This window comes from Chrysemys picta, chromosome 14 (genome assembly GCF_011386835.1).
Source record: "Chrysemys picta bellii isolate R12L10 chromosome 14, ASM1138683v2, whole genome shotgun sequence".
In the NCBI taxonomy this organism is placed as follows: domain Eukaryota; kingdom Metazoa; phylum Chordata; order Testudines; family Emydidae; genus Chrysemys; species Chrysemys picta.
Window position 1 is genome coordinate 42,957,379 of NC_088804.1, and position 24,378 is coordinate 42,981,756.

General features: G+C 46.7%; 2 protein-coding genes across 11 annotated transcripts in view; one reads left to right on the forward strand and one right to left on the reverse strand.

Moving 5' to 3' along the window:
* The window catches only part of NFAT5 (nuclear factor of activated T cells 5), a 149,252-nt gene extending 139,675 nt beyond the window's left edge, over positions 1-9,577 (forward strand). For all 9 annotated transcript variants that reach the window (XM_042852039.2, XM_005310572.5, XM_042852038.2 and 6 more), the window contains one exon: positions 906-9,577. The gene's annotated coding sequence lies outside the window, so the exon portion shown is untranslated. The remainder of the gene's footprint in view (positions 1-905) is intronic.
* Positions 3,104-24,170, reverse strand: NQO1 (NAD(P)H quinone dehydrogenase 1). Of its 2 annotated transcripts, none has more exons than XM_005310570.4 (6): positions 24,014-24,170; positions 21,308-21,472; positions 21,098-21,228; positions 18,507-18,620; positions 17,560-17,661; positions 3,104-14,021 (listed from the first exon to the last, which is right to left on the reverse strand). In XM_005310570.4, exons 1-6 carry the CDS (start codon positions 24,018-24,020, stop codon positions 13,713-13,715), a joined length of 828 nt encoding a protein of 275 aa, XP_005310627.1. In that variant the 5' UTR covers positions 24,021-24,170; the 3' UTR covers positions 3,104-13,712. The 2 variants fall into 2 exon arrangements, with proteins under 2 accessions (XP_005310627.1, XP_065423750.1); XM_065567678.1 differs by lacking the exon at positions 3,104-14,021 and adding an exon at positions 16,885-16,959.
* Between the last annotated feature and the right edge of the window lie 208 nt (positions 24,171-24,378).

Sequence of the window (24,378 nt, forward strand, 5' to 3'; positions counted from 1 at the left end):
GGGTGAGGGTGTGGATAGGGGTCCGGGGACGGAGAACAGGGGGGTTGGATAGGTGTGGGGTCCCCGGATCCTGTCAGGGGGTGGGGGTGTGGATGGGGTCGGGGCAGTCGGGACTGGGAACAGGGGGGTTGGATAGGGGATGGGGTCCTGGGGGGCCCTTAGGGGCAGGGGGTCCCGGGAGGGGGCAGTTAGGGGACAAGGGGCGGGGGGGTTGGATGGGTTGGAGGTTCTGAGGGGGGCAGTCAGGGGGTGGGAAGTGGGAGGGGGTGGATAGGGGGCGGGGGCCAGGCTGTTTGGGAAGGCACAGCCTTCCCTGCCCGGCCTCCATGCAGTTTTGCAACCGCAATGTGGCCCTCGGGCCAAAAAGTTTGCTCACCCCTGGTCTATAGTCTTCAAGCCCTTCCCATAGTGCTGAAGTAGTTTGCGTGAGAGCAAGGTGTTGCAGGAAGTGGTGTTTATTGAAAAGCACCACTTGCTGAATCATTGTTAGAACTGAGCCAATACAACGGCATGGAGCTAGGAAGAGTCCGTTGCTGGAAGGTGCCTTTTTCCCCCCATCAGAGGTAAAGCTCTGCTCCTGCATGAGCATTGAGTATATATGGGCTCTTCAATCCAGGTATAGCCACAACATCTGACTATATCCACCTTATGTAATGATGTTCTGTCTCCCAAAAACCCCTGAAGTTTCAATTGGGTGCTGTGCTCTTCACTTTCTGAGCTAAACTGTTTTGTAATGATGTTGTAAACTTGAAAATAGTTATCATATTCTGCCCCAAAGATGGCAGCATTTTGGCACTGGGTGTAGATTTGTTTCTGTAGTTTGTAAAGTGCTTTCAAATGAAGGAGATACATGAAAGATGAGACTTCACTAGTTTTGCCTAACTCTGTTTTGTTTTTAATTTCAGAAATTCTGTGAAGGAAAAGATGATTTCCAAGATCCCCTCAGACCTTGTGGCTCTGGATTAGGGTTTATGGAGCTGAACTGTTCTGTTAAAGAATGGCTTATACCCAAGCAAATGTGTAGACTTCACTCTCTTTTCTAAAGAGCACATATGCTGCCTACTGCAGTGTCTAGCAATTGAGGCTATAATGATAGCATTTGAGACTCCTGAAGCCAATAATGGCTGAAAAGCTGTGCTTTGTGTTACAGGGGGTGGAACTGGACAGTTACCACATTCCTAGGCCCCATTAGTCAATGGGCTGCTGTTTTCATTCAAAGCATGACTGCTCAGCTGTTATTGTTAGAAAATAACACGTTATCATGTTTACTTTTTCTTTTCTTCCCTTTCTCCTTCACAACCCCTCTGTTGAGTCGGAAAGCTTGTGAAGCAGTACCATCATGTGCCCTAACTCGTGCTGTGATTCATGGCATAGCTGTCAGTCAGTGAAGGAATTGCAGTTTTTACAGTAGAGCTGAAGGACCATTGCAAGGATGTGTTAATCGCAGCAGCAGGTGGTGGTGGTGGTGATATATATAATATACAATCAGAAAATCTGCTACAACTCTAGGAGCAGCCAGAGAGATGTGGATGCTTCCCATCTGAGGGTGTGATTAACAGCTTTCTGTCTGTACTGATGGTTTTAGATATAGACTGCATAGAGTAAGAATTAGGTGGCTCTATCAAAATGAAGGGAAAAGTCACAGTAAATTGTGTTCTAAAATCCTACCTTCTAAAATACCTTAATCTGAAGAGAGCAATCTGCCTAGCTGAGGAAACAACTGCTTAATACCTCTCACTATTTTGGCATAGATTAGAACTTGAACATTATCCTTTCTCCTGCCAGGCTGCCCTCTTTCGTTCTTTCCATGCTCTTCCCTCCCTCCCCCTAATTTTATATAGTTTGTTTCCTAAGCAAATACAAATATGCTACTGGTTTTAGAAACTGAAGTAACTCTTAGGTGTCCAAGGCACCTCTCACTGTGGTAGCAAAATGCCAAGCCAGTGGCTGCATCTTCATACATCACCAGGGTTTGTGGGAGTGAGAAAATACTGGTTTTGTCTCCATCCCCCAGACTTCCTGAATCCTAGAGGAACCCTGCTTTTTCCTGTTGTTGCTGATTTAAAGTCTTAAACTTTATCCCAGATGGGGGCAAACAACATAATTTTTCATCGTTCTTTAAAACATCACTTCAAGCTGAGCTTCTGCATCTTTGTAGCTTTCTTAGTTCATTGCAGGTTTGAAGCATCCTTTTTACTAGCAGTCCCCATGAGCTGTAGCCTCTCTGGGGTCATACATTAATTAAAAACAATGTACTCATGTTTTACAGTAGCTAAGAATAACCCACTCCAGGCCATGTAGTTGTAGAGTGAGGAATGTGGATTCTTTCAGATGCTCCAACTAGTCTAAGAGAAATGTGGTGTCTCCTTACAACCTCAGGCAGATGTTTTCTTCAGTCTTTTCCCTCTCCTGCATGTAGAAAGCTGTTAATGCAGGTTAGAGCCAAACAACTGTCATGAGTGGCTTCTATGCTTTGGTGTAGCATAGTTGGTATGCTGTCACTTTTCATTTGGGTTATTTTAAATAATGGAGAGTAGCCTGTAAATGTTTTTTAAGTTACCCTAGTCTGTTTACTGTGTGTTTTTTCTAACTTGTGCACCTAGTTGAGCCATGTAGAGTTGTTCTTTGGTTTTAACGGTTTTTCCCGTGTGTCAATGTCATGATGTTCATTTTCTCTCTTTGTGTGTCTCTCTCTCATTGAGAGGCATTGAATTACGTTTTCAGTCGTAAGGCTTCTTGCCGATATGAAGGGAACTTTTCAGAAAGAGACCTGCTCTGGGTCATTTAATTTTGAATACAGTTTTCAATCGTTCAAGTTTTGGATGGTTTATATCTAATGTGTGTTTCATTTTTTTGGAAAGCTATATTTTGTATTTAGGAAATGGTATACTATTTTGCTATTTGTACTGAGTGAGTACAATGGCATAAATATAAAAATTTATATATATACAAATATATATAATATTCTTTTTGCCACACATTTTTGTGGTAATTTGTGAGTTTGTCTGATGTTCTACCACAACGTGGCGTCTGATAATGGTGGGGGTGAGGGTGGGGTTTGTTATGTCTTTACTAAGTATTTAAGTACTTTTTGCAACATAAATAGTTTGTTCATCTTGGGCCATTCCATCTGGCAATGTGTTGTTCCAGTTGGCTCTGGACAACTTCAATGTGTGTTTGTGTCTGTCACACACCAGTGGGATGTAGTAAGGAAACCCATTTAGACAACTGTCTGATGGGGTTTCATTCAGAATGAGCCATTCAGCTTTTACTCTCACTGTCTATTTAATATTTTATTAGCTCCTTTGTGTTGTATCTTTTAATTTATAATTACACTAAAATGTTTGAAATTATAATCACGTTAAAGAACATTTTCTCTCCTTCATAATGTCCAGAGCTGCTTTTTAACTCTGAACCATACGCTTTTCTGCCGATAATTTTTCTCCTGCTATGGAAAAAAGTAAAATAAAATCCTTCGTTATGGTTCAGGACATGAAAGAGCAGCCTATCCGCACTGAATGAGCGCTGTATGAGGATGCATAGAAGGGTTCTGCACAGCGTCGGATTGAATACACCATCCGTTCATAATCAGTTTGTAAGAAACTGGTGACTTCTGCGAGAGCAGCTTGTTCGGACGAGAATGTTTGGTGATATCTTGATGGCTGCGTAGACTGACAGTGGGCAGAATGAGGTGATGGGGATGAGAAACTGACTTGTGTGCTGTTTGTTTTGTTTTGTTCTTTTGAAGGAGAGCATCCTCATGATGAAACTTGTTGGTCAGTGCCAAGAAACCAGGGACCAATTCTCCGTTTAATAAGATTGGTGTCCAAAATAGAACCTTTGACCAGGACTGCTACAATTCCCATTGTGGGGGGAATGTTTAAATGTGTGCATATTTTTAGGTTGTTTATTACAAGAGCTGTGCTACCATATTCAAATGACTAAATAATGACATCTGTATTTTCTTTTGTGTCAAATTTACTGTGTCTGTTTGAGGTCAATGTTAAATGTATAACATTTTGAACATGTGATTTGGTTACAAAAAGTATTTGTATTCTGAATGAAGGGTTTGCTCAGTGGTTGACAAGTGCTCTTGCTGCTGCTTTCAAACAGCTGTTACAGAGGATAAAGAGCGGTTCAATGAGCCAGCAAAGGCCTAGGAAACAGCTTACAGAAGTTGTTTTGTGGCAGAAGGACCTAAGTATAATGTGAACCACATCTTTGTTCCTTCAGAGCTCTGCTCAGGCACTGTTTTGATTTCAATAGTTGACAATGACTTTTGGAGCTTATCCTTTGTTTTTTCCATAATATGTCTGCATCAGTATGGGTATTAGAGGAAGAGCACACAAAGTGGATTGCCTATAGAGTTATTGAGAGGCAGGGGAATCAAGTCCAGACCAGTTTGGTTTGAAAAGTTAGAAATTACTTATGGTAAATGAAAATATGTGCATCTTGAGTAGTCAAAAAATGACATTAACTATTACCCCTTGCTTATGATAAACATTACTTAAGAAGCCAGATTGCCAAAGATCAAATGTTGGGGGCATTATTGCAAAAAAAAAAAAAAAATTTGCTTTCATATCCGTCAGGCCAGCGTTCACTAATGGACGTAGATGGTTTTATAGCTATATACTGGATGGAAGCTGGAAAGCTGTAGAACTATATTTGTAGGGTGGATTTTCTGTGTAGTGTTTCTTTTTCACAGAACCATAGTGTTATATGGGACCTCAAAGATCATCTAGTCTAACCCTCTGCCAAGATGCAGGATTTGTTATGACTAAACCATCTAAGACAGATGGCTCTCCAGCCTCTTTTTGAACACCTCCAGTGATAGAGATTCCATGCTTCCCTAGGCAGTTCGTTCCATTGTCCTACTGTTCTTACAGTCTTAGGAAGATTCCTGAGCTTTTCTCCTGCATGAACTCTCTATTTAAACCACCTTTAATCCAAAACAAACAATCTCTCTCTCTCTCTCTCAAACTAGGTTATATTCTCCAGCCTTAAGTCACTTATCCATTAACTTCCCTGATTCTCCTAAACCCCATTTTTCTGATGTTGTCTCTACAGCATGTCTGATATGTACCGTACACCTGTTTCCTAATAACTCACTAATATCCAGGGAGCTGCACCCTGCTAGCTACCACGGTCAGTATGTCTTCTACCTGTGTCATGTTGTCTCCATGTAAACAACACCAGTGTATAAAAATAAACTGTTAAACTATTATTATTCCTTTAGTGATGAGTAAAGTAGGTGGATAACACTTAAGCTGTAGAAAAAGTTAAGACAAATATTAGCCAAACATTTCCTATGGCAGGAGATGATCGTCATCACTTTCCACTTCACAGCTCAGTCCACTTGGTGGCACTAATTGTCTTCTACTCTTTCAATGGTTATCCAAGCCAAATGCTCTACTATTATTTCCTTTGTCAACAAAAACAATTCAAGAAGTCGTTTCAGCCTTGCTGGGCCAAAATAGACAGTTAACCACCAGACCTTTTGTTTGGCTAATTTTACATTATTATCAGTGTGCTCAGAGCCTGTGAATGGACGCTTTTTATTTATACTCAATTGAAATAAAAAATAAATAGGTTAGTGACTGTCAATCTTGACAGCATCCCTTTTTATGCTTACACCGAGGGCATGTTCAGTTGCACTGATGCACATTTCTCTAATCTACATAAGCCTTGAGTTTTATAGTGCTCCTGCTATGACTTTGATTAGGGCACACTGACCAAAAAGAAGTCTCATTCTGTTGCTCTGGTAAGATTTTTCATTCTCAGAGATTATCCTTCCAAAGCCTTCAGAAAGGACAAACCACACAGGAGCTCAAATCCCTTCTGACATAGCCAAAACGACCATATGAGCAGCAGGAAAGATGCTTTGTTATAAAATTTCTTCATTGGAATAAAGAAATTAAACACCCAAAAAGGTCAAACTTTTATAAGTTATAAAAGCAAGAGAAACAAGATGGATGAGATCATCTTTTATTGGACCAACTTCTGTTGGTGAGAGAAACAAGCTTTTCAGCTACAAAGAGCTGCTCTTCAGATCTGGGAAAGGTACTCAGTGTCACTGTTAAAAACAAGGTCAAACAGATAGTTTAGTGTAAGTAGTTATCATACATTCGAAGGGGCCCGTTAACACCCCTGTAGTCGTAGCACAAAAAGGGGGGTTAGTGGGTTACAGATTGTTGTTATAAGCCATAAATCCAGTTTCTCTATTAAGACCAGGATTTTTAGTGTCCATTAAAGTTACGTATTTAAGCTCCCAGGCTCATCTTTTGAAAATGTGCAGATTTCCTTTGAGGATGAGGACTGGTAGGCCTGGGAGCTTAAATTCATAACTTTGATGAGTGTTAATGGGCCACTTCACCTTGAATGGTCCCTTTTACTACTTATGCTAAACTATCTGCTCAACCTTGTATTTAGCTGTGAGGACCCTTCCCAGATCTGAGGGAGAGCTCTGTGTAGCTCAAAAGCTTGTCTCTCCAACTGAAGTTGGTCCAGTAAAAGATGTTACTCAGCCACCTTGTCTCTCTAATATCCTGGGACTAACATGGCTACAACAACACTGCACACAAGAAGAGAGAAATTTAATTATAGAATTTTATTTTCAATTGCATCTCACACATTGCTGTTACTTAACAATTATCAGGCTGTCTATTCTAACTATGTACCCATTTGCAGAGCTCTGTCTGCACAAGTATTTATCTGAACAGTGGAAGCATCAAGCATGGTGAGGAATTGCTTCGTGTTCTCTGAACTTAGAACTATAGGTTGAAAGTCAGAAAAGGGAAATTTAATCTGACCACTGGGAGAGAAAAGAATTCTCCCAGTGAGAGAGCTGTTTCTGTGGAATAGTCTTGCAAAGAGAGTGGTGGAAGACCCATTATTTGAGATGTTTTAAAAGCTAGCTGATAGTCAAGAGCATATTGTAAGGCTCTTGAGTGTAGAATTTTGATGAGTCTTTCGGGACAGATCTTGACAATTCTACATACAAAAATATTCAGACTTGCAGTTCTGGTAATGGTGTGTGCAAACAGCCAGTTGTGTGTGCAGATGTACACATTTGTGTACAAATAGTTGCCGCCTAAAAGCCAGACTTCATGAACTCTTATTTGATATGTGATATACACTACTTAGAGACAATAAAAGATACGACACAGCAGAGAAAATCTGGTAAAACTGTACATATAAAATTCTCCAATTTAGTCTGTGCTTTTGAGAGAGAATGTAGAAAAATCTTTTGTACCTTATATAATTTCGTGTATATATGTAAATATACTGTGCATAAAAATCCTTGCCTTGTACATATGTATATAGTTGATATGCCGGAGAGACAAGGTGGGTAAAATAATATCTTTTATTGGACAAACATCTGTTGTTGGACGATAAAAGAAGAAGCTGGTCCAATAAAAGATACTCCCTCACCCACCTTGTGTGTCTCGTATCCTGGGACCAACATGCCTACAACAACACTGCAGACCGTCACTATGCCATTGAGTTTATTATATAAATGCATAAAAACTGTTCTAGTGACATTTTTATAACTTTCAAAGAACATAATTGTCCTTAGCGTGCACTTGTTTCTCTAATTCTCTTCAATAGTCAGTAATAGCTGTATAAATGTGTAGATATTGTATGAGTGTGGAGGGATTAGTAGTGTTATGGTAAGTATTATTCCAGAAACGTGCTTTTCAGCAATTCACTAAAATCTATGGGATTAAGGTGAAATGACTGTTTGAAACATCCCTGTGCTTTTCTGCTTTTCTATAGAGATTTATTAACATTTAGTGAATTTGATGTTTTGTGAAACGTGGGAACCAACAGCCCAGGAAATCGCAGTCCCCTGGATAGGTTCAGCAAGGACAGCAGCAGTACATGTTTCCCACACACTTCTCTTTGCCAATTTGCCTCACTCCTTTTCAGGAGGGACCACTTCTCAGGACTCAGTTTCCCACGCCTCTCAGCAGAGGTGACCAGAAAGTACCAAGGACACACTGGTGGGGTTTGTGGTAGGGACTAGCTAGGGAGCTGGACTGATAACAGTAATCCACTTTCAACAGGGGTCACCAAACGTCTGTCAAATGGCAAAGATTTTTAGCCCACTACTGAGCTGGGCTGGGCTTAAACCAAGGACCTGGACCTCGCTGTGTAGCTCCTTCCTATTCCACTTTTTCTGATTTTTTTTGCACCTAAGGAAAGGTGATAAAAAAACAAGGGTTGCTGAATTTTGTTATAAGGTTTTAACCAATAAGGTTTATTTATTGAAGCAATCTGACTAGTAAGTTCTCCCTAGTGGTATCCGGCTGTGTGGGGAACACTGGACTTGCCAGTACTTACTTGTTGAAGACTTAGGAAGAGATTAAACTCTTAACAGGAATATCCGTTCTTGACAGAAATGAAGAGCAATATATTTTGCTCCCACAGCTTTTCCGGACACATTCTAATTTGACAATCAATTAATCCCCAGACATTATGATTTTGGCATATTTGATTCAAACCACCTCTGCTAGCTCCCTTGCAATGCCCAAGACCAGTGCCCTGACTTCCCTCTTCTCCCTCAATGCTGAGCACTTACCTGGTCCTGACCTTCCTCCTGCTGTACCCAGAAACACTCCCTTCCGCGGTTGTGCTCCTCCAGGCTGGGAAATTGTCCCAGAAAATGCACCCCCCATTCAAACCACCGTAAGCATATCAATGCTCTTCCTTCCAGCTGCTGAATTCTCATTCATCCTCCCTTTACAAGTGCTTGGTTTAGGTGCCTAACAGCTGTGAAACCCAGCCACAACTCAGATGCTTGTTCTGGTCTCCAAGCCATTCGAGGGACAGATCCTCAGCTGGTGTAAATTGGCATACCATCATTGAACTCCCTGCAGCCACGCCAATTTACGGTAGCTTAGGGTCGGTACAGTGTTCACTTCCTGCGTGTGCTCCATCTAGGCAGGAGGTAGTATTCTGAGCAGGTTAGTCCCCTGTGGTGTTAGCCCCATTTCTGGATGTTATGGGATTGGGATCACGCCCTGTGTCCTGCTAAAAAGACCATTACCAACCCGAAACTTTTCTGTGCTGATTACTATTTGATATAAACAGCTTTTGAGGTTTGTCCCCATACAGCTCCCTGTTTTTAATGGGTAAGCTCCAAACAGCTTCAGATTAGAGCCTTCTACCTCTTCTGTTAATCTCTGCATAAGCTCGACATGCTTGTGTCAATAATTCTTTCTGGAGTGGTTTATCTGCCTTTCTGCCATGTTTTTGTTGGAGTGCACAGATCACCACTGAGCTATCTTTTCTGTTGTCCTGCAATGTGAAAGTAGCACCAGATATTCCTTTGTGCATTTCTGTGTATATGGCTTTTGTAGTTGGGATCTTCAGAGCACTGATACCAGGTGTTTTCAGTTTATTCTATGAGGGGAGATTTCATTTGCATCTATGTTTTTAGCTATCCTGTGATAACTTGTTGAATATTAAAATAAAAATAAATATTTTGCTTCTATTGGGACATTTGTATACTCGCAACTATATTTCTGTAAACAGCTGCAGTCAAGAATAAAACATGGAAAGTTTTCATTTTGCAGCGTGAACTCCTGTCACGTTCTTTCAAAGGCAGCTTCTCTCGCGCCCCCGGAAACAAGCAGCTACTGTAAGCACTTAATACATTTGGCTGGCTGGTGATGGTAGCCTTCTGGCTTGGAGCTAACACAGGGGAGACTGAGTCCAGGCCGATATCCTGCTCAGGCACACTTGTAGGAATTGGTATAGAAGCAGATACTCTTTGCAGCACGCGCAGCTTTCCCAAGGGTTTCATCCCCATAACTAGTTCTCCCAACTCCAAAGTGGCCTTACACAGGCAGAAATCCCCTTGCTACTCAGGCCATGGCATTTCTAGGAACATGGAAATTGCTATATTAATCTGGTCCACTATCTTCTCCGACAATGTCCAATACCAGATGTTCAAGAGGAAGGTGCAAGAAACCTCCATAGTGGACAACTATGGAATAATCTGTCTCTAGGGTAATTCTCAGGTAATTCTAAGATAGTTAGCTAGATGTCAGTTCTGGCAAAATACTGGACAAGGTGATACAGGATTCAATTGATTAGGAATTAAAGGGTAGAAATGTAATTTCTGACAGTTAACATGATTTTATGGAAAATACATCTCGTCGAACAAATCTGATGTAACTCTTTGAGATAACAAGTTTGGTTGATAACAGATGTAAAGTGGTTATACTTCTGTAAGGTGTTTGACTTAATACCACACAACAGTCTGATGAAAAAATTAGCACGATTAAATGGAGTGAGCCTGCCCCCTGCAGGCACAGTGCTCAGACGTTAAACTAACACCATCTTTGATTTTGTCGAGGAAACAGCAAGAGTGAGAGTCAGAGGATGCATCTGCAGCACTTTGTGGAATTCACAACTAACCTGGGGTTTAACAGGATTGTCCTGGGTGCCCTGGGGGGAGACCAAGGGACACGGCCCTTTCCCTGTTGGTTGGGCAGGGCCGTTTCCCCACGCGTGTGCTGAGTGCTCGGGGTGCTACATGGAGCAGGCAGGTAGTTAGGAAGAAGCTTTAGCCCTCTGCAGTGAAGAGGGCTGGAGGGTTTTGTACTAACAAAACCTCCTTGAAACAACCAACCCCTGCATCATAAGTGCTCCAGTCTGCAACCATCGGACCGTTCACTCCTCACTGGGACCAGTTAGTGCTGCATCAAATGCTTGAGGTTCACCACAATTAAGCAGATTTATTCAGAATTAATATGAACCTAGTGAGGACTCAGGGAGAGACCTGAAGGGGCCATTGCTAGGTTCAGATCATCTTTGCTGTCAGGTGGCTCTGTCCTCCCCCCCATTTTGATCAACGGCTGGGTATTCCCTGAGATGTGCCTCTCCCCCCCCCCTCCTGTACAACTGCAAGTTTGATGGGTAAAGGGCCTCTTTCAAGTTCAGTCAACTCCCATCTCTGGCCCTATCCAACTCAGTCTCTGAGTGGAGAAGGAAAGGTTCCTTTGGGTCCACTGGAATTAGAATGTTGAATGCAAAAGAAAATATCCCACCAAGGTCACATGTGGCTACCGGGGCTGGGAAAAGCTAGCCAGGCCCCCCTCTGAGCTGAAGTGCAGAAAGAGAGGACTTGCTTTGTGTCAGCCGCACTGCGAGTTTGGTCCGACTTTTTCTCTAGCTGGTGGGCTGAGCCCTGGGGTCTGTTCTCCCTCCCTGCTACTCCACACCCACCAGCAGCTTGTCTCCGATCATTGCTCATTTGCAGAGTGAACTGGTTCTCGGGTGTACAGTCAAAGCTCTGCCAATGCAGGGGGAGGAGTGTTTCACGCGGCTATTCCTGTTAGAGCCTAAAAACCCACCAGTGTTTTCCTGGGGATGTTACGCTGAGGACCCCAATAGCCCTCACCTGCGGGTTTCTCCTACGTTGAATGGCTGCCTCCAGTGACTCACTACAGGGGTGGCTGTGTTACTGCTCCCTTCTCTTCGAGCTGTGCTGCAGCTCTGACCAACCAACAGCTGGCATGTGCCATCTCGGGGCTCAGCACTAAACCTCTCCTAGCTGCCCAGCTGTGCCGCTCTTCAGAGCCAGAGGTGGCAGCAGCAGTGGCTGCTCCCTTATTTCAACAGCTCCTAAAAGGACGTGCCCAGCACATAGGGGCCTGTTGGAATGCAGCCCAGGCTGTTCGGCCTGTTCTGCATATGGAGCGTGCCTTGCTGACAGCACACCCAGGACCTGCACGCCGTGTGTGTCACCCCCCTGTGCAACACCTCCAAATCCAGTGAGGGAACCCTCCAGGGACAAGGCAAATAGACTCTAGATTGCAGTCGAGGCCTTAGACTACATGCCAAGTGATTGCAGGCTCGTCTCAGAAGGCAGGCTCTTGCGGTGTGGCTATGGCACGCTGGCTCCTGGATGGGAGCGTTGGAGGGTCCAGGAGTCAGGGAGGCCCATCTTCGTATAGCAGAGCTGCACAGCGCGCGCTCTACGGCACGTCGGAACAGTCCAGTCTGTGTAGGAGTGACCCGAGGATAATTTCAAACCTTGCGCTGGCCCTGAGGGAAGCTGGATCCCTTTGGCTAAGAATCAAAACCCCCAGGCCCCAGAAATATGCTCCTCTAATGTAAAGGGAGTGACCTTTCTCCCACTAGCAAATGGGGGCAAGGGAGACACTCCACTTCTTTTCTCAGTCCAAAGAGTGGGCTTGGAGTGGCTCACCCCCTACCTCATCACATCATGATTAAAGGGGGAATCCCCTCATCAGTCATCCATGACACTTAATTGTGCCCAGAGCTTTGCAAGCGGAATACCTGCATATTACCATAGCCCAGGGCTCTGATAATCAGGTTTGCACTGGTACATGTGCACTTACAGGACTGCACCCTCCTGCTGGCCTGGCCACTGCCCAAAGGGCTCTATGAAATAGCTTTTGGCACTGGCCTCATACCCTACCAAAGTTGAGGTCTTCCCCAGGAAGAAACGGGCAGCAGTGCTAGCCCTCTTCCTGAGGTTTAGCCTAGTGGTTAAACAAAGGCCAAAAGTTTACCTCCCAGCAGCCAGATCACCTTCAGAGCTGTGTGACAGCTTCAAAATGTAATGAAAACAAGGGGAGCTAGAGAGGGGGCAAAAATTGTGTTATTCAAAAGTGACCTAATGGAGATTCTTGCTCCCATTGTCCTCCTGGTATTGACTGACGTAGCCCCTTGAGCCACCGTGTAGGCTCTGTCAGTGATGCTTTTCCTGCAGCAGGGGCGACAATTAGCAGCCAAAGGAGAAAGAACAGGAGGGATGGCTGTGGTTTTGCTCTTTGGAATAGAGGACCCAAGACAAATCAGAGAGGTCTCTAAACCCTATGAAAACCTTCCTCGCAAGTAGAAGGATCATAAATGTAGACAGCAGAGCAGGGACTTCCCTCCAAAACAAACAAGGGGTGTTTCTAAAAGGGTGGGGGACAGCGAGCCACTGAGGGAGGGGGAAATGTTGTGAGTGGGGGATGGGGTCTTGGGGAAAGGGCCTCAGGGAAGGGGCGGGGCTAGGGTGTTCTGTTTTGTGCAATTAGAAAGTTGGCGACCCTGGACACTAGAGGGGAAGGCTCTGAGTTACTACAGACAATTCTTCCCCAGGTGTCTGGCTGGTGGGTCTCACGCCCAGGCTCAGGTCTAACTGATCGCCAGGTGGGAAGGAATTTCCCCCCCCAGGTCAGATTGGCAGAGGCCTGGGGGCGATGGGAGAGAATGCAATAACTCAGTGCAGGGGCCTGACGGTCACCCACTGAACACAAGGGCATAAGTATATAAAATAAGCAGTTACAATAGGAAACTTCTTTATTTAGACTCCTTGTGTTGTACATGAACAGAGCTTAGACTGTACGATACCAAGGCCACCAGGGTGGTGAACAGCAAGCACCACGTAATAATAGGGAGGCAAGATTCCCAACTCATCCCACTCGGATGCTGTTGGAACCCAGTAGGTTAATTATTGGTACCTGACTGGAGGAGGTATGGCTCTGACTCCTCCCTGAGTCAGTGGGAGGTAGGAGTAGCCAGCAAGAGGCACCAGCGCCCCGTGAGGAAGAGGTGGGAAGAGAAGAAATGCTCTCCTCACCGTACGAAAGAGCAGAAAGGCATCTGAAAGTAGGGTAAAGCCAAGAGACCTGCCACCATGGCAGAGCCACACAGAGAGAGACCAGATAGGAGCCCACTGGAGAAAGCTATTTCTTCTGGGCTTTGACCTGGCTGTCAGGTGGGATGGCCTTCCCCAGGTGCTGCCCCACACTCAGCCCATATTTCTGAGCTTTCTGGCGGTCCTGCACCTCCTGTTTCAGCACAAAGCCCCCCACGTAGCTCAAATCGAAGTTGCTGTCTGGAACAAAACTGATGGGTTTCTCTTCCCAGATAGCTGCCAGTCGCTTCTTCCAGTCCTCCAGGATCTGCAAACGGGCATCCTCAGGAGCGTGACTAATGCTGTAGGCAATTTGGGGCTCCAAGACTTGGAAGCCACAGAAATGGAGCACGCCACTCTAGAGTGAGAAAACACAGGGAAGCTCTAAGATTGCCAAGGCTCTTATTTGGGTAGAAGGGGACATGTCGCCTTCAGTTCAAGGCTATTTCAACTACTGGAGAAGGCCGAGAACCCAGGGTAACAGCACACACTGGTACCCTCAGGGCTTCTGGTTTGCTATGAAAATCTAATTCCTCAAGGCATGTCTTGTTCTATGGGTTTAGCCGTATAGCAGGAGAGGTGACTTGCATCCCCTTGCGCTGCAGGAATTTTGGTCTGGAGTTTTATAGATTCCAAGAAGGGACAATTGTGATCAGCCAGTCTGACCTCCGCTGTAGCATAGGCCACAGAACTTCCCAAAGCTACTTCCCAGTACATAGCTTCTAGAAAGAGATCCAATCTTCATTTTAAAATTGCCCGTCATAGAGAATGCACCAAAACCCTTGGTTGGTCCCATGGTTAAGTACTGTTTCCCCTCTGATTTTGTCAAGCTTCCAGCCACAGGATCTTGTTCTACTTTTGTCTGCTAGATTGCGCTGCCCATTATTAAATATCTGTTCCCCCTGGAGGTACTTCGACCACACTCATCAAGTCACCCCTTACCCGTCTCTGTTACACTCCTTGAGCCTAACACCATAACGCAGGTTTTCCAATCACGTAATCAGTCTCATGGCTCTTCTCTCAAATTTACAACATCCTTCTGGACGTGTGGGCACCAGCACTGGACACAGGATTCCAGCAGTGGTCGCACCAGTGCCCAATACAAAGGTAAAGTGACCTCTCTGCTCCTACGTGAGATTCCCCCTGTTCATGTATCCCAGTCAGTGTTTAATCAAGATAAAATGTGATAGTCAAATGCCTTACAGAAGTCTACCTATATACACATGAACACTACTACTTTTACCAACCCTACTCGTAATCTCATTTACAAAAAATCAAGTTAGTTTGACAGCATCTATCTTCTATAAACCCATGTTGATGTGCATTAATTACATGATTACACTCCATTATCTTGGATGTCAGGCTGACAGGCCTATAATTACCCAGGTCATCCCATCTACCCTTTTTAAATATTGGCATAATATTAACCTTCCTCCAGTCTTCTGGAACGTCCCCCAGGCTCCAAAACTTCCTGAAACCCAACATGAATGGGCCAGGAAGCTCCTCAGCCAGCAGTTTTAAAACTCTTCGACGCAATATCTCTGGACCTGCTGATTTTAAACTGACTAATTTTAGTAGCTGCTACTTAACAGTTGCTTGAGAGGCTAGTGGAATGGAAACAGTGTTGCCATATGAGTCTCCTGTTATATATATATATATATATATACACACACACACACACACACACACACACACACACACAAATAGAATAGATATTTTCTGCCTTGTCTGTGTTATTGATATTTCTCTACCCTTTCCATCTAGTAATGGATCAATACCATTGTCAGGATTCTTTTGTTCCTAATATATTTTAGAAACTCCTTATTGTTCTTAACTGTACTGGCCATAGATTTTTCCTTGTGTCCCTTTTGCTTCCCTTATCAATTTTCTATCAGGCCTAACTTCTGATTTATAGTAGTTACTATCAATTAACCCTTTCTTTCTTTTGTTATATAATACATCCACCTGCCTTTACTTACCCTCTAAAACCAAATTGTTTTTTTAACCAATATAGCCTCCATCCTCAACTGTGGCTTTTTAGGCATCTAATAGTGTTCTTAAACAATTCCCAATTATTCACTTTTTTCCTGATTAAATTCTACCTCCCAGCTGATTTGGCTCAATTGTTTTCAGCTTGGTGCTTTAAAAGGGTCAGTTCCACAAGATGAGGGCAAATAAAGAATTCCCCCATGTTAGATGTAACGCTTTCTGAGTGAGGAAAAGGACGTCTATAATTAAAAATTGTTTTCCCCTACACGTTACAGACAGGTGCATAAGGAGACAGTCATCGTGTTGTGATTGGGTAGTCTGTTAGACACCAGCGGATACCACCTTTTGTGCCTTATCTGTTAGGACATTGCTCCATAAGTATTAAAGATCGTGTTTTCAGTGACTCAGAAACAGGTAATGCCATTTCCCAACGGAGTGTCATTGTCAGTACAAACTATCACCAATGGATCCTGGCCCGCTGACTTCAACAGCCTACCCAGTCTTAGAGAGAAGTCTCATGTCTTGGCTCTGGGAAGGCAGCACGCTCTCCTGCTGCCACTTGTCCCTTGCAGAATTTTCTTCTAGACTAGTATTGAAACAAGGATTGCCAGCTGCTGTGGGTGGTTGGAGAACTGTGGCAAGCTTGATTTTCTTGTGGGTTGTGCTGAGCTGCCAGTCACATGTGTCCCACACATCTGTTCCCTGGACCAGCTGGCTCTTGAGAATTATCTTCCCCAATCTCCACCTGGAGGATCCAGTATCAACTGGAAACTTCCACCTGTGTCGAACTCCTCCTGGTCGTCTCTGGTGGCCACAGTCTGCCCATCCTCACTGGGCTCTAGCGGGTGTGACTGCCTGCCCCTGGCAGTTATGAGCTGCTAAGCCTCCTCTGACTACGTCTGACTCCTGTACTTGCTCAGGATTTGGATTTTTAGGGGTAGCCTGGTTTGCGTGGCCTACCCTGAACTTGACACTGTTGTACCCAGTACGTTTAAGCCAAATTGAAGCCCATGAATCACTTTAGTAGTAGAACTTGGCATTGCTGAGATGGCCAGCAAGAGCCTGCGCAGGGGCACAGGAGCTGTGTCAAACGTGGGACAGCGGACCTTGTAAACAGGGTACGTTAAAGCAGCATGCTCTGAGATGTGAGCTCCTTGCCCTCAGCTTCCAGGTGGGAACCACAAGAATCCCCTTCCTCCTTCCCCCACCCCCACGTCGTGGCCACCATCCCCCTCTCTTCAGATCCATCAACACCATTCAGTCAAAGCAGAATTTCCTGGCTTTGGGACGCGTGGATCACCTGCGATCTAAGAGTGGGTAAGACGTCACTTGAGCATTCATGTCAGAGACATTGACTATCAGAAGTGACAAGCCATCTCGTGGCAATAGATAGCCAGAGGGAGTTCTAGATACCAAGCCAGTGCCTGAATTCCACCTAACATCTCCCCCCCAGTGTGCACAGAGTCCTGTTTTCCACTCTCCTTTACAACCTGTTAGGATCCTTTGCCCTTTTCCAGAGAGAGGGCAAGGATCTCCCAACTGGAGTCTTGGCTTGAAATCGGCCTCTGACATTCAGTAAAGACACCCAACTCCCTCCTGTTCCCATGAACTCCACTGCCTGCTCCAAGACCTCTGTACGAAAAGGGCCACAGAACTTAGAAGAGGGAAAGTTCCATCGAGTACGTTCCCAGGGTCAGAGCAGGACTGTTCCCTGCAGTACAGTACCTAGTGCTTTTAGTCTAGTTGTAGAGTCCCCAAGCAACACAACTTCTACTCCCTCCCCCGCACATCTCCCAATAAAGCCTGGACTTTAACTTCATCTCACGTTCCCCTTTGTGGAACCTCCTTAGAAAGTGCCACGAACGTTCTACTTTGACAAGTTTCTTCCATAGTTGTAAATCCAATACCTGCAGTGGCCAAAGGAGGATGTTGACGTCTCCGTTGAGGCCCATGGGGGTGTACATGGGGCCAGTCCCGCCCGTGGTGAAGGAGAGCACAGCCTTCTTTTTCTGTGGAAGAAAAACTGCAGTCACACCCGGAGCAGCAGTTGTAAGGCAGCGGGTTCCAGGAGCAGAGCTAAGCCAGTGTGAGTGGGGGCAGCTGCACTGTGCGAACGGGAAATGCCAAGTGGCCACCGCTGTCAATCAAACTCTGCTCGCCTGCACTTTTATTGCGGCGGAGAATCCGGGCTGGGAGGAGCAGCGGCCATGTCCCTGGGGGAGACAGGCTCTGAGTGCAGACACATGCTGGTCTAGAGGACCAAGAGCAAGGCTGGGTGTCAGGAATTCCAGGGAGCTCTAGTTTGGATCCTCAGCTACCTGAAGGGGCGGAGGATGGGCACGAGCCCCATATTGTGAGGGTTACATTTATTAATGATATTCCATTGCATATTGTCAAAGCACGGCCCCTTGCGACTCTCCCCAAGGTAGAATTTGGCCAGCATGCCAGCAGCATCACAGCAATTCAGACTCTGTTGAGCCTAGAACCGGGAGGTAGGGGAGGGGTAGAGCAGCTGTCTCACCAGTCAATAGGGGCAGAAAAGTGTCCCCCACATGGGGAATTCTGGATTTTATCTCAGCTGCAGTTAGATTCTGCTTCATTACAGAACCAACCCCCACAGATGCCCTGTAATTCTTCCCTGACGGGCTCCCTCCTAGATCTTGCTGAATTAGAAGCACCTACTGACATCTGCATCTGTCTCTGTTGGAAGAGAGAGCATCAGTTCAGAGCACATACATTCTGCCAGGTCATCTGGGACCTGTCTGCTCCACACTGGAAGTGAATTGGGGTTCAACCAAGGGACAGACTCCTCGATGTTAGAAGACGGTGTAAGTACCAATCCACACCCGCCTACCTGAAAGGGCCCACTCCCATACATGGTGCTAAGGGAGTAGGCAAATCCTTGTGTGAAAACACGTTCAACCCAACCCTTCAGGATGGCAGGCACGCTGAACCAGTAGAGGGGGAACTGTAGTAAAGCACAAAGAGAGAGAGAAAATTGGGTTGCAGCTCTCCATTTCCCAAGATAGCACATTGCAACACGACTACAGCATCAGACCGGCCAGACTGGATCAGACCATTGGTCCATCTAGCCTAGTGTCCTGTCTTCCGACAGTGGCTGGTGACATGCCTCAGAGAGAATGAGTGGAACAGGGTCGTTATCGAGTGATTCATCCGCTGTCTTCCAGTCCCAGCTTCAGGCAGTCACAGGCTTAGGGACACCCAGAGCCTGGGGTTGTGTCCCTGACCATCTTGCTAATCGCCACGAATGGCCCTATCCTCACTGAACTGATCAAATTCTTTTTTTAAACCCTGTTATAGTCTTGGCCTTCACCACATCCCCTGACAGAATTCCACAGATTGGCTGTGTGTTATGTGAAGTCCTTTTGTTTTTTTAAACCTGCTGCCTATTAATTTCATTGGGTGACCCCTGGTTCTTGCGTTATGTGAAGGAGTAACTAACACTTTTTCTCCACACCAGTCAGGATTTTAATAGACCTCTGTCATATCCCCCTTTAGACGTCTCTTTTCCAAGCTGAACAGCCCCCGGCTTTTTAATCTCCTCATATGGAAGCTGTTCCACACCCCTAACCATATTTGTTGTCCTTGGTTCTATTTTTTTCTGGATGGGGCAATCAGAACTGCACACAGCATTCAGGTGTGGGCGTACTCGGGATTTATATACTGGCATGATGATAACTTTTGTCTCATCTACCCCTTTCCCAACGGTTCCGAACACTCTATTAGTTCTTTGACTGCCGCTGCGCACTGAGCAGACGTTTGCAGAGAACTACCCCCAGCGACTCCAAGATCTCGGTCTTGAGTGGTAACAGCCCATTTAGACCCCATCAATGTGTATGTATAGTTGGGATTATGTTTTCCAATGTGCATTAACTTTGCAATTATTGACATTGAATTTCATCTGCCATTTTGTTGTCCAGTCACCCAGTTTAGTGAGATCCTTTGTAACTCTTCATGGTTTGCTTTGGACTGATCTATCTAGAGTAATTTTCTATTGTCTGTAAACTTTGCATCCTCACTATTTACCCCTTTTTCTGGACGTTTCTAAATACGTTGAAGAGCAATGGTTTCAGTACAGATCCCTGGGGGCGTGGGGGGAGACCATGCTATTTACCGCTCTCCACTGTGAAAACTAGCATCCTCCTTTTTCTATAGTGTCCCTTTTTGAAGTTAAATGCTACAGTGGTGGGTTTCTTCGGTATTTTCCTTCCTACCAGGATGTTAAATTTAATTACATGATGGTCACTATTACTGAGCAGTTCAGCTATATTCACCTCTTGGACCAGATCCTGTGTTCCGCTTAGGACTAAATCAAGAATTGCTTCTCCCTTTGTGAGGTTCCAGGACTTGTTGCTCCAAGAAACAGTCAATAATGGTGCCTAGATATTTTCCTCTCTGCATCCTGTCCTGAGGTGACATGTTCCCAGTCAATATGGGGACAGTTTAAATCCTCCATTATTATTGGGTCTTCTGTTTTGTAGCCTCTCTAATCTCCCTGAGTATTTCACAGTCACGGTCACCATCCTGGTCAGGTGGTCAGTAGTATATTCCTAATGCTATAGTCTTATTCCAGCATGGAATTTCTGTCCCGATTCTATGGGACCGGTTGATTCATTTAAGATTTTTAGTGTATCTGGCTCTATGCTTTCTTTCACTTACAGTGCCACTAGTGTGGCCTACTTTGATATTCCGATATATTTTGTACCCTGGTAGTACCAGGTCCCATTGATTAGCATTGTTCCACCACGTTTCTGTGATGCCTATTATATCAATATCCTCATTTAATACCAGGCACTCCAGCTCACCCATCTTGGTATTTAGAGTTCTTATATTTGTATACAAGCACTTATAAAATTGGTCAATATGTATTTATCTGCCTCCATGTGATGTAATTGAATGGGACTCTTTAGTTTGACTGTTTCTCTTCAGTTCCTATCTGTGCTTCAACAGGCCAGCAACCCTGAGCCTCCCTCCCCCCCTGTGCACACAGGTTGGACCTGACCCCAGCTTCCCAAACTAGCACTGTGCAAGGGGCTGAGCAGGGGGGTTCTGGCACAGGAACCCAGGGATACAGCCCCGCATTACAATGGAGTTCACCTTGATGTAGAGAAATGGCTTTGGGCCTCAAACCGCCAAGCCCACCCCATATCTAGTCACTTCTCCGGCAGGCTGAGCCTGTCCATCTCCACTGAAGCCTTGCCCTGGGGAACCGCACAAGCCAGCGTTCAGTTCTATTACCCACACCACAGGCGGATACACGTATACGTGCTGGCCAGCTTCACCCTCCGGGGCAGGAGGGATGGAGCCTTCCCTTTACAGGGATGCGATCCCCTCTCCCATTTTCCAGAATAGTGTCCGGTAACGATTAATGCTTCTCTTCCAACCCAGGACTTTCCCCTTTCCTCTGGCAGGGCGAGAGGATACCTGGAATATCAGAAGGTCTGCAGCTTCGAGCTTCTTCTGTTCTGCTACGATGTCGCTGCTCAGCCGACCTTCTGCCCACGCTGAGGCTGTCTCAGGGCCATACTTGAAGTTGTTGGGGTCTTTTGGCTTACCTGAGATAGGAGACCAAGGTCAGTGCTAGAGAACAGATGGGAAATGCTGAACTTTAAGGGGAGCAGTGGTGTTCAGTACCAGTGATGTCATCCCGTGATGGCACAGGGTTAAACTTCATCTTGTATAGGTCAGAAACGGTGACACTCCAGCCTCTCTTCTGCAGCGCGTCCACAGCAGCATCTTTCATGGCATGATTGAAGGAGGTCTTCTCCTCATGTGCCAACACAATCAGGGCCTTTCTTCCTGCAAAACACATCAGCAAGCTAGAGCCCCTTCCTCCTTTGTGGGAGAAAGGGACACCCAAGAGACCAATCATAAAACCGAGCAGCTTTTCTATGACTTTCCTTTGGGATAACCAAGAACTGACTCTTTAGAAGAGGGGGGCTGACTATTCTGTTCGCTTTCAGGTAATAAACCCACAGGTGAGACTCAAAGCATTGCAAAGCGTTGTGTGATTAGCATGTGGGACTGTCCCTACTGTTCCTAAAGAACCGTGCACAGATCCTAGCTGGTGCAACAGTCCGTTCAGCAATTGGCAGGGGTGGGGGCTACGTACATGCCTCCCCTCATGCATACCCCCCCCACCCCTGAGACATGCTCCTAGTACAGTGCAGTACTCCAGACTCAGCAACAAATCTGAATCGAGGCAGGAGGGTTTTGGGAGCGAAGGGGAGGACAAGGCATATCCCATAAAACCCTGTCTAGCAAAACTTCATACATCAGCCCAACTTGTCACCACCTCTCCTGGTCAGCCAGGGGTCAAGCTGTCATGGACAATGGTCCTCAGAGGGCAGGACAGCAATACGAGACCCTTGGCCCAAACCTCCTTTTACAACCTGTAAATATGACATTTATTTGCATTACTGTGGCCTCTAGGAGCCCAACGTGCTAGGTACTGCACTACCAGAGCAAAAAGCGATTGTCCTTGTGCCAAAGAGCTTGCAACCCAAGTACAAGCCAAGAGACAGACAGACAGGGGCGTATGGGAATCAGTGAGATAACGTTGGTTGGCACAACAGGCGATGGTCCCGGCGCACCAGCAGCCCAGTTTTCCATATGCACCATAGGAAAGGTGAGTTTTGGAGGAGGATACTGAGCTGTGTGGATGTTCATGGGAAGCACCTCATGCGAGCGGGTCAGCTTGTGAGAGAGCCTGTAGGTGCCGGTTTGAAAATGTAACTGGGCAGTGGAGGCTGGCACCAAAGGGCTGATTTCAATACTGACTGAGAGGTGACAAGTAACCTGATAAAGAGGAACCAGTGCAGGGATACAAAGAGGGATGGGTCAGTAATCCAGCTGAGAGCCCGGACAAGAGTTTTAGCTGTGTGGATGGATAGGAAAGGAGATCTTGGATGTTACACACAAAGAATAGGGAAGATTTATTTAGCCTGAATCAGGGGCTATAACTTGCCCTTGGCAGCAGGGCTGACTTCTGTGTAGCGGGGAGACAAGGGCGAAGGTGCTGTCCAATGGTGCGGAACTGCTCAACTGCTTCTACGTTACAGTTTTGAACTCGGCCTCTACCAAAACTCATTCCTCTGTCCACCAAGCCCAGCCGCTGGTCTCTAGACCCCATCCACAGCTCCGTCAGCCCTGCTCCGCTCAGATCGGTTTGACCTGGATTCCAGAGCATGGAGGGAGGGTCCTGGATTAGTGAGATACTGGCCTAGGGATCGATTTATGAAGAGAGACTATAGATGTCTGTAATGTGCTGAGAGAAACCACAGCTGTTTCACTATGGCTCTGCACCCAGGGTTCAGGATACTGTCACAGCCAGGCCCATGGAGAACATAAAAATGGCCAGACTGGGTCAGCCCAAAGGTCCATCTAGCCCAGTGTCCTGTCTGCCAACAGTGGCCAATGCCAGGTGCCCCAGAGGGCGTGAACAGAACATGTAATTATCAAGTGATCCATCCCCGGTCGCACGTTCCCAGCTTCTGGCAAACAGAGGCTAGGGACATCATCCCTGCCCATCCTGGCTAATAGCCATTGATGGACCTATCCTCCATGAACTTATCTAGTTATTTTTTTAAACCTGTTATAGTCTTAGCCTTCACCACATCCTCTGGCAAGGAGTTCCACAGATTGACTGAGGGTTGGGTGAAGAAATGCTTCCTTTTGTTTGTTTTAAACCTGCTGCCTATTAATTTAATTGGGTGAGCCCCAGTTCTTGTATTATGAGAAGGAGTAAATAAGAGAGCGGTAGCATTGTATGATGGTAATTGCCCAGCTTGGATGAACAGTGCACCTGTCTCTCCCATAAGCAGTAACTGTCTCTCCTTTATTTCACAGTCACCACCTCCCTTTAAAAACAAAAACAGAAAGAAAGAAAGAAAGAAAGAAAAACGACCCTCACAAGGCGCCTTTGCCATCCCGAGCAGACCTGACCCCAGCCCCGCGGGGAAAGGCTGAGACGCGAACCCCGCAGCTCGGGAGGGCTCCCCGCTGTACCCGGCTGGGGGCCAGCTCCCCCCCGTGCCCCGGGCGGGGGCGGTAATCGCGGATCCCCGGGTCGGGTTGGGGCAGCGCCGCGCCAGGTGCCCGCCCGGGGGTCGCGGTGTCCGGGGCCAGCGCTCCGCGGGCCGGGGCCGGGCGGGGACAGGACGGGACCTGACCCGGGCGCCCCGGGCTCGGCAGACACGCGGCTCCGAAGAGCCGGCGCCGGGGCAGCCGTTTACACGGGGAGCGGCCCGGACCGACCCGCCGGTCTCAGCGCAGCGACCGGGGGAAGGGATCGGGCCGGGCAAGGGGACCGGACCGGACCGGACGCGGCTCCCCGCTCACCTGCCATGGCAGCGACGATCCGGAGTCAAGACCGCAGCACGAACAGGTGGAGCGGCCCCTCGGCAGCGCTTATACCGGCCCACCCCCCCCCCCCCGAGCCCGCGGGCGGCCAATGCGGGAGTCGGGGCGGGGCGCCCGGGGCAGGAGGGGCCTTGGCGGGCGAACATTACCTCCTGCCGGGCCCCCACCTCCCCTCCCCCCGGGGCTCCCCCCCCATCTCCGCTTCCCCCTCCCCCCCGGCCGAGTCCCCTCCATCTCCCCTCCCTCCCGGGGCTCCCCCCCATCTTCGCTTCCCCCTCCCCCCCGGCCGAGTCCCCTCCATCTCCCCTCCCTCCCGGGGCTCCCCCCCCATCTCCGCTTCCCCC